We start from the raw sequence: 13,527 nt of genomic DNA on the forward strand, positions 1-13,527 counted from the left end.
AATGCTTGAGGTATGTTGTATCTCAAAAGACTTCCTAATTCATAAAGAAATGTCTATTTACAATTTGAAAAACTAACTTCATGGTTTAGATATTTTTGAATCTTTTAACTCTGTCAAAGAATTTTAGCTAGATATACAAAAATTAAATTCTATCCAGATGGATGGTGCTTCAGCAATGCTAGTTTTTAAAAAGATCTGAATTTTAAGAATTGGAATTTATTGTAATTTTAAAACAAAAAGACCAGTGTTTTCTTACTGCTTCATTCCAGTGTATGGTATCTATGTTCCGTTTTCTGAAGCAGACTCTTGAAAAGTGTTACAGATACTACTGTTGAATTGTTCAGCATATATTTGCAAATGCTATGGATCAATCCCAGTTAATGGAACTGTTAAAAGAAATAGAAGACAATGAATGTAATAATCTGTGTTCTTTGCCAATGCTCGTTGATTAATGGAAAAGATTTACAAAGATTTGCTGTACTGTTCAAGATTTTACTGAAACAGAAGGAATGCTTGTCAAATATTAATTTTTTTCTTTTTCTTTTCTTTTCTTTTTTTTTTTTTTTTAGACAGTCTCACTCTGTTGCCCAGGCTGGAGTGCAGTGGCACGATCTCAGCTCAACGTAACCTCTGCCTCCTGGATTCAAGCGATTCTCCTGCCTCAGCCTCCCAAGTAGCTGGGATTGCAGGTGCCCACTACCATGCCTGGCTAATTTTTGTATTTTTAGTAGAGATGGGATTTCACCATGTTGGCCAGGCTGGTCTCGAACTCCTGACCTCAAGTGATCTGCCTGCCTCGGCCTCCCAAAGTGCTGGGATTACAGGCATGGGCCACCATGCCTGGCCAAATATTCAAAAATTAAAGACAAAAATGACTGAGTAACTTTGATATCACACTGCATATGAAACAGCTAAATTTGAAGTTCCAAGGAAATGAAAAGCTGACTTGTGACCTAGCTAAAGAGGAACAAAATTTTAGGCTAAAATTGCAACTTTTCAGAGTGCAATACAATATACAATAATAATTTCATACATTTTCTAACATGAATAAACTTCAAGAAAATTTGCAGATTTATTGAAATTGATAAGCTTATTGTTGCTTATCAATTTATGCAAAACCCCTTTGAATTCAATGTTGGTAATATTGACATGTGTTAGCAAATTGATTTAACTTGAACAGACATAGTTTTGAAATCAATATGCTTTTGCTTCCAAGTTGAATCAAGACAAATCAGTTGTCAATGTGGATGTAAATATTACAAGAAAATAATTTCTTACATAATTCAGTTATCGGAAAACTTTTAAATATGTTTGGAATTATTTGGGTATGTGATCCTACCTTTTGAACTGTAGATTTTAGGAAATACAAATGCAGATTAAATATGCCCAATGAAAATTTTATGTCCAAAATGAGAGATCCTGTAAGTCAAGCTTGTCCAACCTGTGGCCCACGGGTTCCATGCAGCCCAGGATGGCTTTGACTGTGGCCCAACACAAATTCGTGAAGTTTCTTAAAACATTATGAGATTTTTTATTTTCTCATCAGCTACTGTTAGTGGTAGTGTATTTCATCTGTGGCCAAAGACAATTCTTCTTCCAATGTGGCCCAGAGAAGCCGAAAGTTTGAACCCCCCTACTATAAGTGTAAAGTACACAACAGATTTAGGAAATTTAGCACAAAAATGTAAAATATTTCATTGATGATGTCATGTTGATTACATGTTTAAGTGATATAATCAGTTAAATAAAATATATTATTAAAATTTATTTTACCTATTTAAATATGACCACTAGAAAACTGAAAATTACACATGCAGCTCAGATTTTATTTCTGTTGGACAGCACTGACTGATACATATATCCAGAAATTGAATTGTTAATTTATAAAATATTCGATTGTTTAACACTAGAAAAAATACCAAACCCTTCTGCAAAGCTGCCCTATCAGTTAATATTCCTACTAGCATCGTATCCTATCCATATCTCGCTAATGATTAGAATTGCCACATTTTAAATGTTTTGCCAAGTGAATGGGTACGTCATTATAATCTTAACTTGCATTTTCTTGGTCACTAATGGTACTACACACCTCTTCATATGTTAATTGGCCATATATATTTCCTCTTCTGTGAAATGTTTGCTCATGTTTTGGACATTTTTCTTTGGTATTTTTCTGTTTGTGCTTTTCTTATTTATTGGTTATTACTGTTGAAGACTCTGAATATAAAATTAAATATAAGATTCACTTACTCTTCCATTTCAGAATGTGTTCAAGTAGAATCTAGGCCTTGGTGATTGTCATGCCAAAATCATATTGACCCATAATATACAGAATAACAGAGATCTGAACAAGGGTCCACATCAGAGATCTAAGAATTTTGTGGGTCAAGGCTGGGAGACTTTAGAAGGAATAAATGAATTTGAGGAGAGGAGTCCAGCATGACATTTGTTTAAAATTCTCAAGGTAGCATTTATCACAGTCATTTAGGTCAACAAGTTTGAAATGAGAAGACCTGACATATGCATCTCAATTATCCTTTTCCTCCTGTTGCAGCAACGACACAAGAACCAGGATCCAGCCTTGGAATAAGCCTGCCTCAAGACTCCTTAAAACCAAACTCATTCCAGTTTATGGGGCTGAGTGAGGATAGTTATAAAACAAAAATTGTATGAAGAAAAAAGAGTTATCTTGGAGTCAGAAGAGCCAGGTTCAAACTTCATGTTTGCCACTTTCTCATGTCATTTTTAAGTATTCACTTCTCTGAGCTTCTGTTTACTTACTTGAAAAAAAGTTTGCAATATACATAGTTTATCACTGCTGTTTCACTCTGCAATTTATAACTGTTTCCTTTTGATTCCTCACAACAACTCTATATTTTATATTTAAGAGAACTGAGGCAGAGAGAAATTAAGAGATTTATTTATTCAATATTATTCTACTATTTAAGAAACAAAAGCAAGGTCAAACCCAAGTGTTCTTAACTTGAGACTTGCCATTGCAATGTCATGCTTAATTCCCCCCGGTCTCCAAATTTGGGTTAGGAGTTGCTTCTTTCCTAAAGGAAGAAAAATTTTCTTTCTCAACTAATAAACTGGCTTTTTTTTTTAATTAAAAAATTTGCAGATTTACAGAAAAGTTGCAAGAATAGTACAAAAATCCCATATGCTTTTTGCCCAGATTCTCCAAAATGTTAATATTTTACCTCTCTTCTTCTCTGCCCTTCTCTTCTATGATATATAAAGAAAGAAAGCAGAAGCTTCAAATTGGAATATTTAAAATTCCATGATCTTTAAAGAGTTTTAAGAAGAAATAACCAGTACAAATATGTAAACTTCTTTCTGATGCCCAGAAGCAACCCTGTCACACATTACTCAGGTAAGAGTTAGCCTGTGGTTCTCAATTGAGGAAAATTTTTCCCCTCAGGGAACATTTGGCAATGTCTGGAGACATTTTTGATTGTCAAGGCTGGAGAGGGGTAATGCTGGCATATCATTGGTAGAAGCTGGGGATGCTGAGAAACATCCTACAACGTATAGGGCAGCCCCCTCCACAACATAGCCTTAAGACTACGTGTTATCCCTTTCTGGAGTCTGCATTATAATTTAACTCTGCCCTGTCCAGTGCTAGCCACTAGGTACCTGTGGCTATATAAATTAAATGGAACTTCTACTTCCAGTCAAGATGGAGTAATGGGGCCATATTTACTCTTCTAACTAAAACAATAATTTAAAAAAAAAGATGAAATATATGAGGCGATGGTACACAAGACATTGGTCATTGGGACAGTAATCCTTGAGAGATGGGTAAGCCATTCCACTCACTGCCTGAAGAAGGCTTTTAGGCTGTGCAAAGGTCAGTCCTGAAGAGGAGAGAGCTACAAAAAAAGAGAACTCTGGAGGTCTGCAGAGGGTTCCCTTCAAGTGTTTGGCAGAGTCCTGATCAGCACCTGCATATGAGGAAACTACCTGAGGCAGGGGAACAAACCTTGAAGGTTTAGAGGGAATGAGTCTTGGAGACGATGCAGGGATGGATATAGTGCCTTTTTCACCTGCCAGAGATGAAAATCTCAATTCAGGAGCATAAAAAAAGGGTCTTAAAATATAAAAAAGGGTCTTATCACAGTAAAAGGGGAAAAAATACCCTCAGTCTAAATGCGGCTCTGTTCCTAATAAAACTTAAAGGCAAGACTTAAAAGGATCAAACTATTTCTAGTGACTTAATAGCATCCCAGGACAAAGATCAAGCATATTTACAGAAATACAAAAACAGCCAGCACCCAACAAGGTAAAATTCACAATGTCTGTCATTCAATCAAAAATTACCAGGCATCCAAAGATGCAGAAAAATATGACCATGCAAGAAAATTCAGTTAATTGAAACTGACTGAGAAACAATACAAATAATATGGGACAAGGAGATTGAGAGAGTTATTAAGGCCATATTCTATATGTTCAAGAAGCTAGAGGAAGGACTGGATATGTTAAGTTGTGCCATGGAAGATATTCTTAAAAAGATCCACATTGAACTGCTAGAGATGAAAGCTACATTGTCTGAAATGAAAAATGCATTGGTGGAATTGACAGCAGATTCAACATTTTAAAAGAAAAGATTAGTGAACACAAATGCAAAGCAATAGAAGCTATCAAAAACGAAACACAGAGAAAATGACTTTTAAAATGAACCAATCATCAATGAATTATGGGACAATATCAAGTGGTCAAATCCACATAAAATTGGAGTTCCCAAAGACAAAGGGAGAGAGACCAAAAGTATTTGAAAACGAATGGTTGACAATTTTCCAAACTTGATGAAAACTAGGCCCAGGCACAGATCTTAGAAACCAAACAAACACAAAGCACAAGAAACATGAAGGGAACCACACCAAGTCTCATAACCAAATTGCTTAAGACACCAATGATAAAGAGAGTATCTTAAAAGTATACAGAAAAAAAGACACATATATACAGAAGAACATAGATATGAAAAAGATGAGGAACAAAAAGATGCCTGTTTTCACTTTTTTCTTTACTTTTTCTTATTTTATTTTATTATTATTATTATTATTATTATTATTATTATTATTATTATTTTGAGATGGAGTCTCACTGTCACCCAGGCTGGAGTGCAGTGGCACAATCTTGGCTCATTTCAACCTCTGCTTCCCCAGTTCAAAGGATTCTCCTGCCTCAGCCTCCTGAGTAGCTGGGATTACACGCATGTACCACCACACCTGGCTAATTTCTCTCTCACTCTCTCTCTCTCTTTTTTTTTTTTTGGTATTTTTAGTAGAGATGGGGTTTCACATGTTGGCCAGACTAGTCTCGAACTCCTGATCTCAAGTGATCTGCCCACTTTGGCCTCCCAAAGTACTGGGATTACAGGTGTGAGTCACCATACCCAGCTCACCACTTTTTTCAACTTTTCACTGAAGGTTCTACTCAGTGTAATAAAGAAGGAGAAAGAAATACAAGGCATTCAGACTGGGAAGGAAGAATTAAAACTGTCTTTATTCACAAGACATAATTGTCTACGTTACAAAATGTGGTGTAATCTACTAAAAAGCTACTAGAAGTAATAAGTGAGTTTAGCAAGGTTGTGGCATATAACATCAATATAAAAAATCAATTGTATTTGTATATGTTAAGATAATTGAAAATTCAAATTAAAAAAGCAATACCACTTAAAATAGCATCCAAAACATGAAATATTAGGGATGCAACTGGCAAAAAGGTGCAAGATCTTCACAGTGAAAACTACACAATATTGCTGAGAGAAATTAAAGAAGACCTAAGCAAATGGAGAAAAATACTGTGTTCATTTGTTGGAAGACACAGTATTGTTAAAATACCAACTCTCTTCAAATTGATACATAATTCAATGCAATGCCAATCAAAATGTCAACAGATTTTCAAAAAAAATTTGGTGGAAACTGACAAGCTAATTCTAAAATTCATATGGAAATGTACAGAGGCAAAACAACCTTGAAAAAAACAAAGTTGGATTGCTAACACTACCTGATTTCAAGTTATATTTATCAAAACAGTGTTATATTGGCATAAATATATGCAAAAAGATCAATGGAATAGAATAGAGAGCCCAGAAATAAGCCTGCACATATGTGATCAATTATTTTTCAGCAAAGTTGCGGAAGTGTTTGAACAGAGGTGGAAAGATTGGATATCCATAGCACCACTACCACCACCACACAAAGCACTTCAACCCTTCAAACCCTTATCTCACACCACAAACAAAAATTAACTCAAAAACCATAGTCCTAAACCCTGAAACCTAAAATTGTGAAACTTCTAAAAGAAAACATAGGAGAAAATAATTGTAATCTTGCATTAGGCCAAGATTTCTTAAATATGACACCAAAAGCACTATCCATAAAAGAAAAAAATTGATAAACTAGACTTCATTAAAATTTAAAAACTTTGATACTTTGAAAGATGCTATGGAGAGAATGAAATGATAGGTCACACACTTAAAGAAAATATTTTCAAATAATATATATGATAAAGGACATATTCATAATATATGAAAACTCTCTATACAATAAATATGAAAAAACCCAATACAAATATGGGCAAAAGATTTGAACAATACTTCATCTAGGAAGATACATGAATGGCAAATAAGCACAGGAAAAGATGCTCAACATCATTTGTCATTAGGGAAATAAAACTGAAAACATAAAACACCTGATATAATGTCTAATATGAAAGTGATTGATCACACTAAGCTCATGAGCATGTGGAACAACTGGAACATGCCACACACTGCTAGTGAAAATGAAAATGGGACAACCAGTTTAGAAAACAGTTTGGCAGTTTCTTAAAAAGTTAAACAGACACCGACTATAGAGCCCAACCAATTCAATTCCTAAGTAATTACGAAAGAGAAATGAAAGCGTATGTCCACACAGAGACCTGCACACAAATGATCAAAGCAGCTTTATTTATAATACCTAAGAAACAGAAACAATTCAAATGTCTATCATCATTTGGATGGTAGTAAACAAATTGTTGTAGATCCAAACAGTGAAATATTACTCAGTAATTAAAAAGTAATGATATATTGATATACACAATAACATGGATAAATCCCAAATTAATTACGCTGAGTGACAGAAACTATATGTGTGTGTGTGGGGGGAGATGTATACACATTCATTTATATAAAATTCCAGAAGAAGCAAACTAATTTATAATGACAGCATAACAGTGGTTGCCAGGGGATATGGGGGCAGAAAAGGACAGGAGGGAGAGATTACAAAAGGTCGTAAGGAAATTTTGGAAGTGATGGAAATATTCATCATCTTAATTGTGGCAGTAGTTTCAAGAGGGGATAAAAATATCAAAACTTACTTTACACACATGCAATTTATTATGCAAGGATTATACTTCAGTAAAGCTGCTAATTTTAAAGCTAATTACAATTAAGTAAAATTAAAAGTTCAGTTTCTTACTTAAACTAGTCACATTTCATATTCTTCGTAGCCACATGTGGCTAGTGGCTACCATTTTAGACAGCACAAATACAGAACATTTCCATCATTGTTGAAAGTACTGTTGGATAACACTGATCTAACTCACACATAAAACAGCATCTGTTTCCTTCATTTCTCCTCCACCTACCTACCCCAAACTTTAGGGATGGTAATCAGCATGGCAGTATGGCACTGATATATAAATTACCCGAGAACTTTAAAAAACAGCTTTTATTAAGTTAGTTTTAATGTAACTTTGCTGTGAAGCAAAATATACCTTCTATTCATAAACATATAGCACACTGTTTCCTCATTTAGATATCACAGCTTCTATGGATTATATTTAATTAGTTTCCTCCAAAGCTCAAGTTGATGGCAATTTTAAACTAAATGATATGGAAAGAAATGAAACAGATAACTCCCTCTTGGAACTCACTTTCTCCTTGTAATCAAAGTACTTATTGCTTTGCTATAACTCCTAAGTGAGAATATATATTTTTTCATATACTCATAAATATCAAAATATTATGTTACATATGCAACTGAATTTTCCCATTTAAAAGAATCAAATATATAACTCTTACATGACACATATAAACACAAGTTTCAAATGTGAGAACAGATATTAAAATAAACACCATGTATGCACTGAAATGTTTCACATTCATTAAACAGTTCATAAAATTAGGACGGAGGAGTTGTTAAACTATATTCTTACTGAAGCTTTTTCCCTTCCTGCACTATAGCTCTTAGTTTTCAGTTAGAGGTGATTGTATTTCAAAAAAAAAAAATTTGAACTCTATTTTCTGCCCCCATTCTGTGTTGTCTATGGAAGAGTCTCTGCTTGGACTTTTTGTTTCAATATACAGAATGCAGGGCTGAAATCCTCAACCATCCTTGTTCCAAAGCCTGATACACAAACCTTTCATATATATTTTGATGTCTGAGTCATCTCTGTCTTAGAAATGGAATACAGAAAAAGGTAACTTGGGTAGGGGGTAGAAGGGAGGCTGCTGGCCAGTGTAGACAAACCAAGGCGACCCCCAAACTGTGTATTGTAGTAGATAAGCAAGAAGTACGAAAATAGAAACCAAGTCCCTCTGTTGTTTGCAGAAGCAGAACTCAGAAGCCAGCTTCACTTACTTTTTTACACCGACAGAGCCATTTTCCTTGTTTTCCATGTCAACAGATAGCATGGGAAGGCTGCAGGGTTCCTTTACTTCAGCAACTAATCAATAAGGGAGAAAAGCTTGTGTTTAATTCTTAGAAAGTGAGAGAAGAATATATATTCTGAATCGGAAACATAATGGTCCCTTTTACAGCTTCACACCAGTTCACGTATGTTTGTTTAAATCTCCAGTTCCCTCGGCGATTGGAGAGATGTGATTAAACCTAAAGAACTGGAGGAGACGGATTGGGGTGCTTTCATCTGTACTGGCACTCCCTGCCTTGACAATAAGCATTTGCAAATGAAATCGAATCCTCGTTGAAAACAAGTGCTGTGTGAACCGGCACAGCTTCTTCTGGGTGCCTAGCTCTCACTTAAGACACTGCAACTCATAAATGAGTCAAAGTAGAGAAAAACAATCCCCCTTTTCCTGCCCCCCTCCCATTATGGGCTTTGATTTGTTTTTTCTTATTGTGTTTGGTCTTTTTTTTTTTTGTCCACTCCCCCTTGCTCCTAGATTTTTTCATTGCAATGCAGAAGGACACTTAAAGCTTTTGTCAGCAAGTATTCCCCTACCTCACATTCTCAACGAAAGCCTCAAAAACCCGTCTGTGAGATGGCCATGCTGTGGTAAAGCAGGAAGGTCACAAAAAATGCCAGATAGCCCTTAGCACAGAAAGGTGGTGCTGGTGTGTGTGTGTGTGTGTGTGTGTGTGTGTGTGTGTGTGTATGTGTAAGAAAGAGTAGGTAGCTCATTAGATTTATGAAAAATCATCAAAACATTTAAGGAGATATTGTAGCATCCATCACTCTTTTTGTTTAGTAGGATGAGGGTTGTGGAAAATTAAAAGCCTTCCACAATTAATATGCAATTAGCAAAATGAAAAAGCTACGAACAAAACTGCTTTAAGAAAAAAAAAAAAAAAAGGAAGAAACAGTCCCGAAACGTGTTTGCTCTTATTCAGCTGAAGCCATAAATTAAATACATTTCCACTCAAATCACTTTATACTTCGGCACTCCTTCTCTAGGGATTACTCTGACATGGCAAGTGCATCATTTAGTATATTCGCAAGATTTTATCACTGTTAGAGAAGTAGATGATTAACAAATAACACTGTAAGTGTGGGATAATTCTCACTCCTGAAACACACACATACACACAAACTTCCAGCTGCAAACCACTTAGATCATTGATAGAGAAATCCAACATTTAATATATATATATAGATATTAGCACACATTCACACACCGTTAGAGAGTAGACAGGAAGATAGTGCTGCTGCTCCATGCTAACAGAATATGATTTCACTTCAGTTGGAAACTGTTACACATTTACCATTTTCTAAGCATCTCAGAAAACAAAACAAAACAAAACACTCACAATGATACTCTGCAACACCACACTACATTGTCTTATTATTATTACTATTATTTTCTTTTTTGTGGAAGAGTAAAAAGAAAACCTACCTATAAGCAACTAAAAAATATCATTTTTTATAGGCTTATCAAGAACAGCCAAAGAAACCCCAATGTTTTCTTTCACAAAGTAGGCTGGCAAAGGAATTCAATAAGGAGGTACAATTTGACACAGTGAAATAAAACCAGGCTGGCTCTCAGCCAACATGACGTTAGGAATCACACACAAGCTGCACCAACTGCCTTCTGGTTCATGGCTGACTTTTTAAAGCTACAGTGTGCCTGTTCACTTTTGCTAACTACCTTCAGCACAATTAGTGCAAGAAATGAGTCAGGAGTCCAAAACCTGCAGAATTCTCCCTGCACCTGTCTTGTACAAAGAAAAACAAGCTGTCTCAATAGCTTCTTATTTTCTCCCTCCCCTTCATTGTTGCTGCATGATAGGTCTTAGCTGTTGTTCTGAGCATGAATGTCATGTTTCAAACTATTTCTTTTTCTCCCCAGAGGGAAAAATAAGAGTGAGAAGCCAGTGCTTATGGGCTATAACCAGAGAACACTCGGAAGCTGCAGTCCCATGTTACTCTTTTTTTCCTAATAGAGATTCATGGACAAAGTTCCCAGGGCTGGCTTTTAAGTAATCTCTTTGTGAGAATAAGGAAAGCACTGCCCAGCAGCAAATCCTTTTACTTCATTATGCAGGAAGTAACATATTTCAGAAAGGATGCAAAATAGATGACCAGATCTCCTGAAAACACCCACATTCTTTTATTTTGGCATTTATCCTGCCAAATGAAGCCAGCAAAAATTCAAACTGAAACAAACAAAACCTTATTCTACAAAACAAAAACAATTAGTTCTGGGAGGTTTAATTTTAACTGTTTACCCCAGTTGGACAAAAAGCATAATTCAAGAAATTTAACCAACACTTACAATCTATGAGTACCCGGTACTATACTACTTACATATGAATAGAAAGACATTATGCCCACCCCAAAATTCATAGTCTCTCCCGCCATCATCCTAAATACCAAATCAGAAAACTGGGAGGTGGAGCAGAGAGGCTGGGCAAGATCTTTTGTTTAAGTTACCCTGGTCATTCTCACAGTTCCCTTGCTTGGCTTAAACCACTTTTCCAGGAGAATAATCTCATCCCATTAATGTTCTGCACATACACAGAAAACATACATGGTTGCCTCTTCATTGAAATAAACATCAATCAACATTTGGACACTTTTAGGTCAAGATGGTCAACAAAACCACTCAAGACAGGGCACAGAACACAGGTTCCCCAGAAAGATCCTGGAAAAAGTTATCACTTGCTGTAATATCCTGTAGAATTCAGGTAGAATCTGAGGAAAAAGCTGCCTGCCTCCCTTTTTAAAAATAATCTTTTAGGACATTAGGAGATTAACTTTGATCTAAATTTGGAACCTGAATTTCAAGGTCAAAAAATTTGTTCTTTACTTATTCCAGAAATTATATTAGAAATTTTCGACTTCCTTGAAGATCACTGCCAAGAAAGATTTCAAATATTTACCATTGCTCCCTTGAAAAGGCAAACAATAGTAATCTAGGAACCAATTAAATATTTTTGAGCAGTATTTTTTGAGCATGGGTCAGGCATGTGGATCTTTCACCAGTGCTGATCTCAAAATGATGGACTCTTATGTAGATAAAGAGCTCTTTCACTAACAGATTCCCTAATGCTTTTGGACTTGATCTGAAATTCCTGAACTATTCTCCCAGTAAATCCAAATTGGAAGCGAGTTGGACTGGGAGTTCTGTGTCCTGGGGAGCTGGGGTTGTCCTGACAATGCTGCTCAGAACAAAAGCATGTTCAGCTCTCCACTCTTGACGGGGAAAAGGCAAAGAAACTGTAGTTACACCCAGCTCTTCCTTAGACACAGCCACAGGAGAAAGGATTCTGTGAAGTTTTTCCAAGCATCTCTTCCTGCATATACAAAGGGACATCCCCTCCCATCTGGCCTGCTGTGATCAAAAGTTTGCCTGTTACACAAGAGTAAAGTTTCAGAAAGTGTTGTAGGAAGTTAATCCCGTTTTATAAAAAGTGAGCCACAAAGACACTCTAAATCATGACAAGAGGTTTCACTTACCAGCTAGTTTCTAACTTTGGTAGTAAACTGACACTTCTGAATATAAATATATACATATACACACTAGTACTCACACACTCCCTCCAACAAACTGTTTGACATCAATCCTCTGCTGATAAAAAGTTGTGTGTGTAGTATGTAGCATAAAGTATGTGAGTGTGATGTGTGCACTATGTGGTGTACTTTGTGTGTGGGTGTGGTACGTATGTGGGGGTGTGTGTGTATGTGGTGTGTGGGGGTGAGGGGGAGAGGCAACCAAACAAGACCTTCCGATCCAGCACATTATGGGATATGCTGAAATAACTTTAGAGATCCTGAAATCTCCAAATTATATGCTGAAATAACTTTGGTGTCAGTATTCTGGAGCAGAACTGTCGACCCACTTGGGAATGGGCTCAGATAGGGAGAGGGGAGGCGGTTAGGAAGGGCGGGAAGCTGTTGACTTTGATTTGCTTCTTTTCTAGATCAGCATTCGTCCCCCAGGCAGAAAGGACTCGCCTAGGGAGCCAGCGCGGTCCCAGAGGAGCCGCCGGCCCTGCCTCCCGGGATCCGACCCCCGGTGCGGCCAGCCTGAAGTCGCCCGAGGGCAGGGCCGACCTCACCGCGCCGGGAATGGCGTCTCAGGGGCAAGTGAGAACTGGCCTGAGAAGGGGACGGTAGGGGCAGAAGACGCCAGGCTGCCTCTTGGACCAGCAGCGCCGGCCCAGAGCCACACGACTCTCTGTGGCACTGGCGACAAAGCGGGGAAAGTTTCTGGCTAAGACTTTCACGGAGAGGCAGTTCGCTGGCGTTTAGTGTGGGGGCTCCCCGGGGAAGCCGGTCTTTGGAAAGTGGAGGGTGGAGGTGTGGCGCTTTCGGGGTACCCCGCCGAGTCGTGCCACCACCCCGTCCCGCTCCCCGAGTACTGCCAGCAGCCCCAGATGAGCCCGGGCTCTCCGTGGGGCAGGGCACGCTTCTGCCCCCACTCCACTCCACAGTGAGAGCCCACGTCCGTGGGTGCAACGAGCTGCAGGAGCACCGGACACACGGCCAAGATGTGTTTTTGGGAGGGCAGAGCGGTTTTCATTGCGGCATTCTTCGTTTCCTTTCATCCTGGAGAGAGGAGAGGGCGGGCGCCTTCCCACGCCCTGGGCGCACAGGCAGATCACTTACCTCCCCGCATGGCCGCGCCGGGAGGTTTGCCCCGCGCGGAGCTCGGCGGCCGCCACGCGCAAAGCCCCGGTGCAGCCCGCCGGACGCGCGCGGCACGCCGGGAGTTGTAGTCCACCGCCGGTCGGCGGGGGTCGGAGGGGCGGGGGCCCCCAGGAATGGGGAAGGCCAGGACTAGAAGGGACAAGA

The 13,527-nt window shown here is 38.1% G+C and overlaps 1 protein-coding gene across 3 annotated transcripts in view; it reads right to left on the bottom strand.

Moving 5' to 3' along the window:
* Positions 1 to 13,425, bottom strand: part of SAMD13 (sterile alpha motif domain containing 13) — a 52,536-nt gene extending 39,111 nt beyond the window's left edge. For 2 of the 3 annotated variants that reach the window (XM_004026044.4, XM_055351391.1), the window contains exons 1-2: positions 13,342 to 13,425; positions 8,634 to 8,718 (exon numbers count right to left, since the gene is read on the bottom strand). In XM_004026044.4, the coding sequence (XP_004026093.1) occupies positions 8,634 to 8,718; positions 13,342 to 13,351 (95 nt within the window). In that variant the 5' untranslated portion in view covers positions 13,352 to 13,425. Of the gene's footprint in view, positions 1 to 8,633; positions 8,719 to 10,126; positions 10,798 to 13,341 lie in introns of those variants that run through there. The other variant, XM_004026046.4, reaches the window with a different exon arrangement.
* Between the last annotated feature and the right edge of the window lie 102 nt (positions 13,426 to 13,527).

This window comes from Gorilla gorilla, chromosome 1, assembly GCF_029281585.2.
Source record: "Gorilla gorilla gorilla isolate KB3781 chromosome 1, NHGRI_mGorGor1-v2.1_pri, whole genome shotgun sequence".
Classification (NCBI taxonomy): domain Eukaryota; kingdom Metazoa; phylum Chordata; class Mammalia; order Primates; family Hominidae; genus Gorilla; species Gorilla gorilla.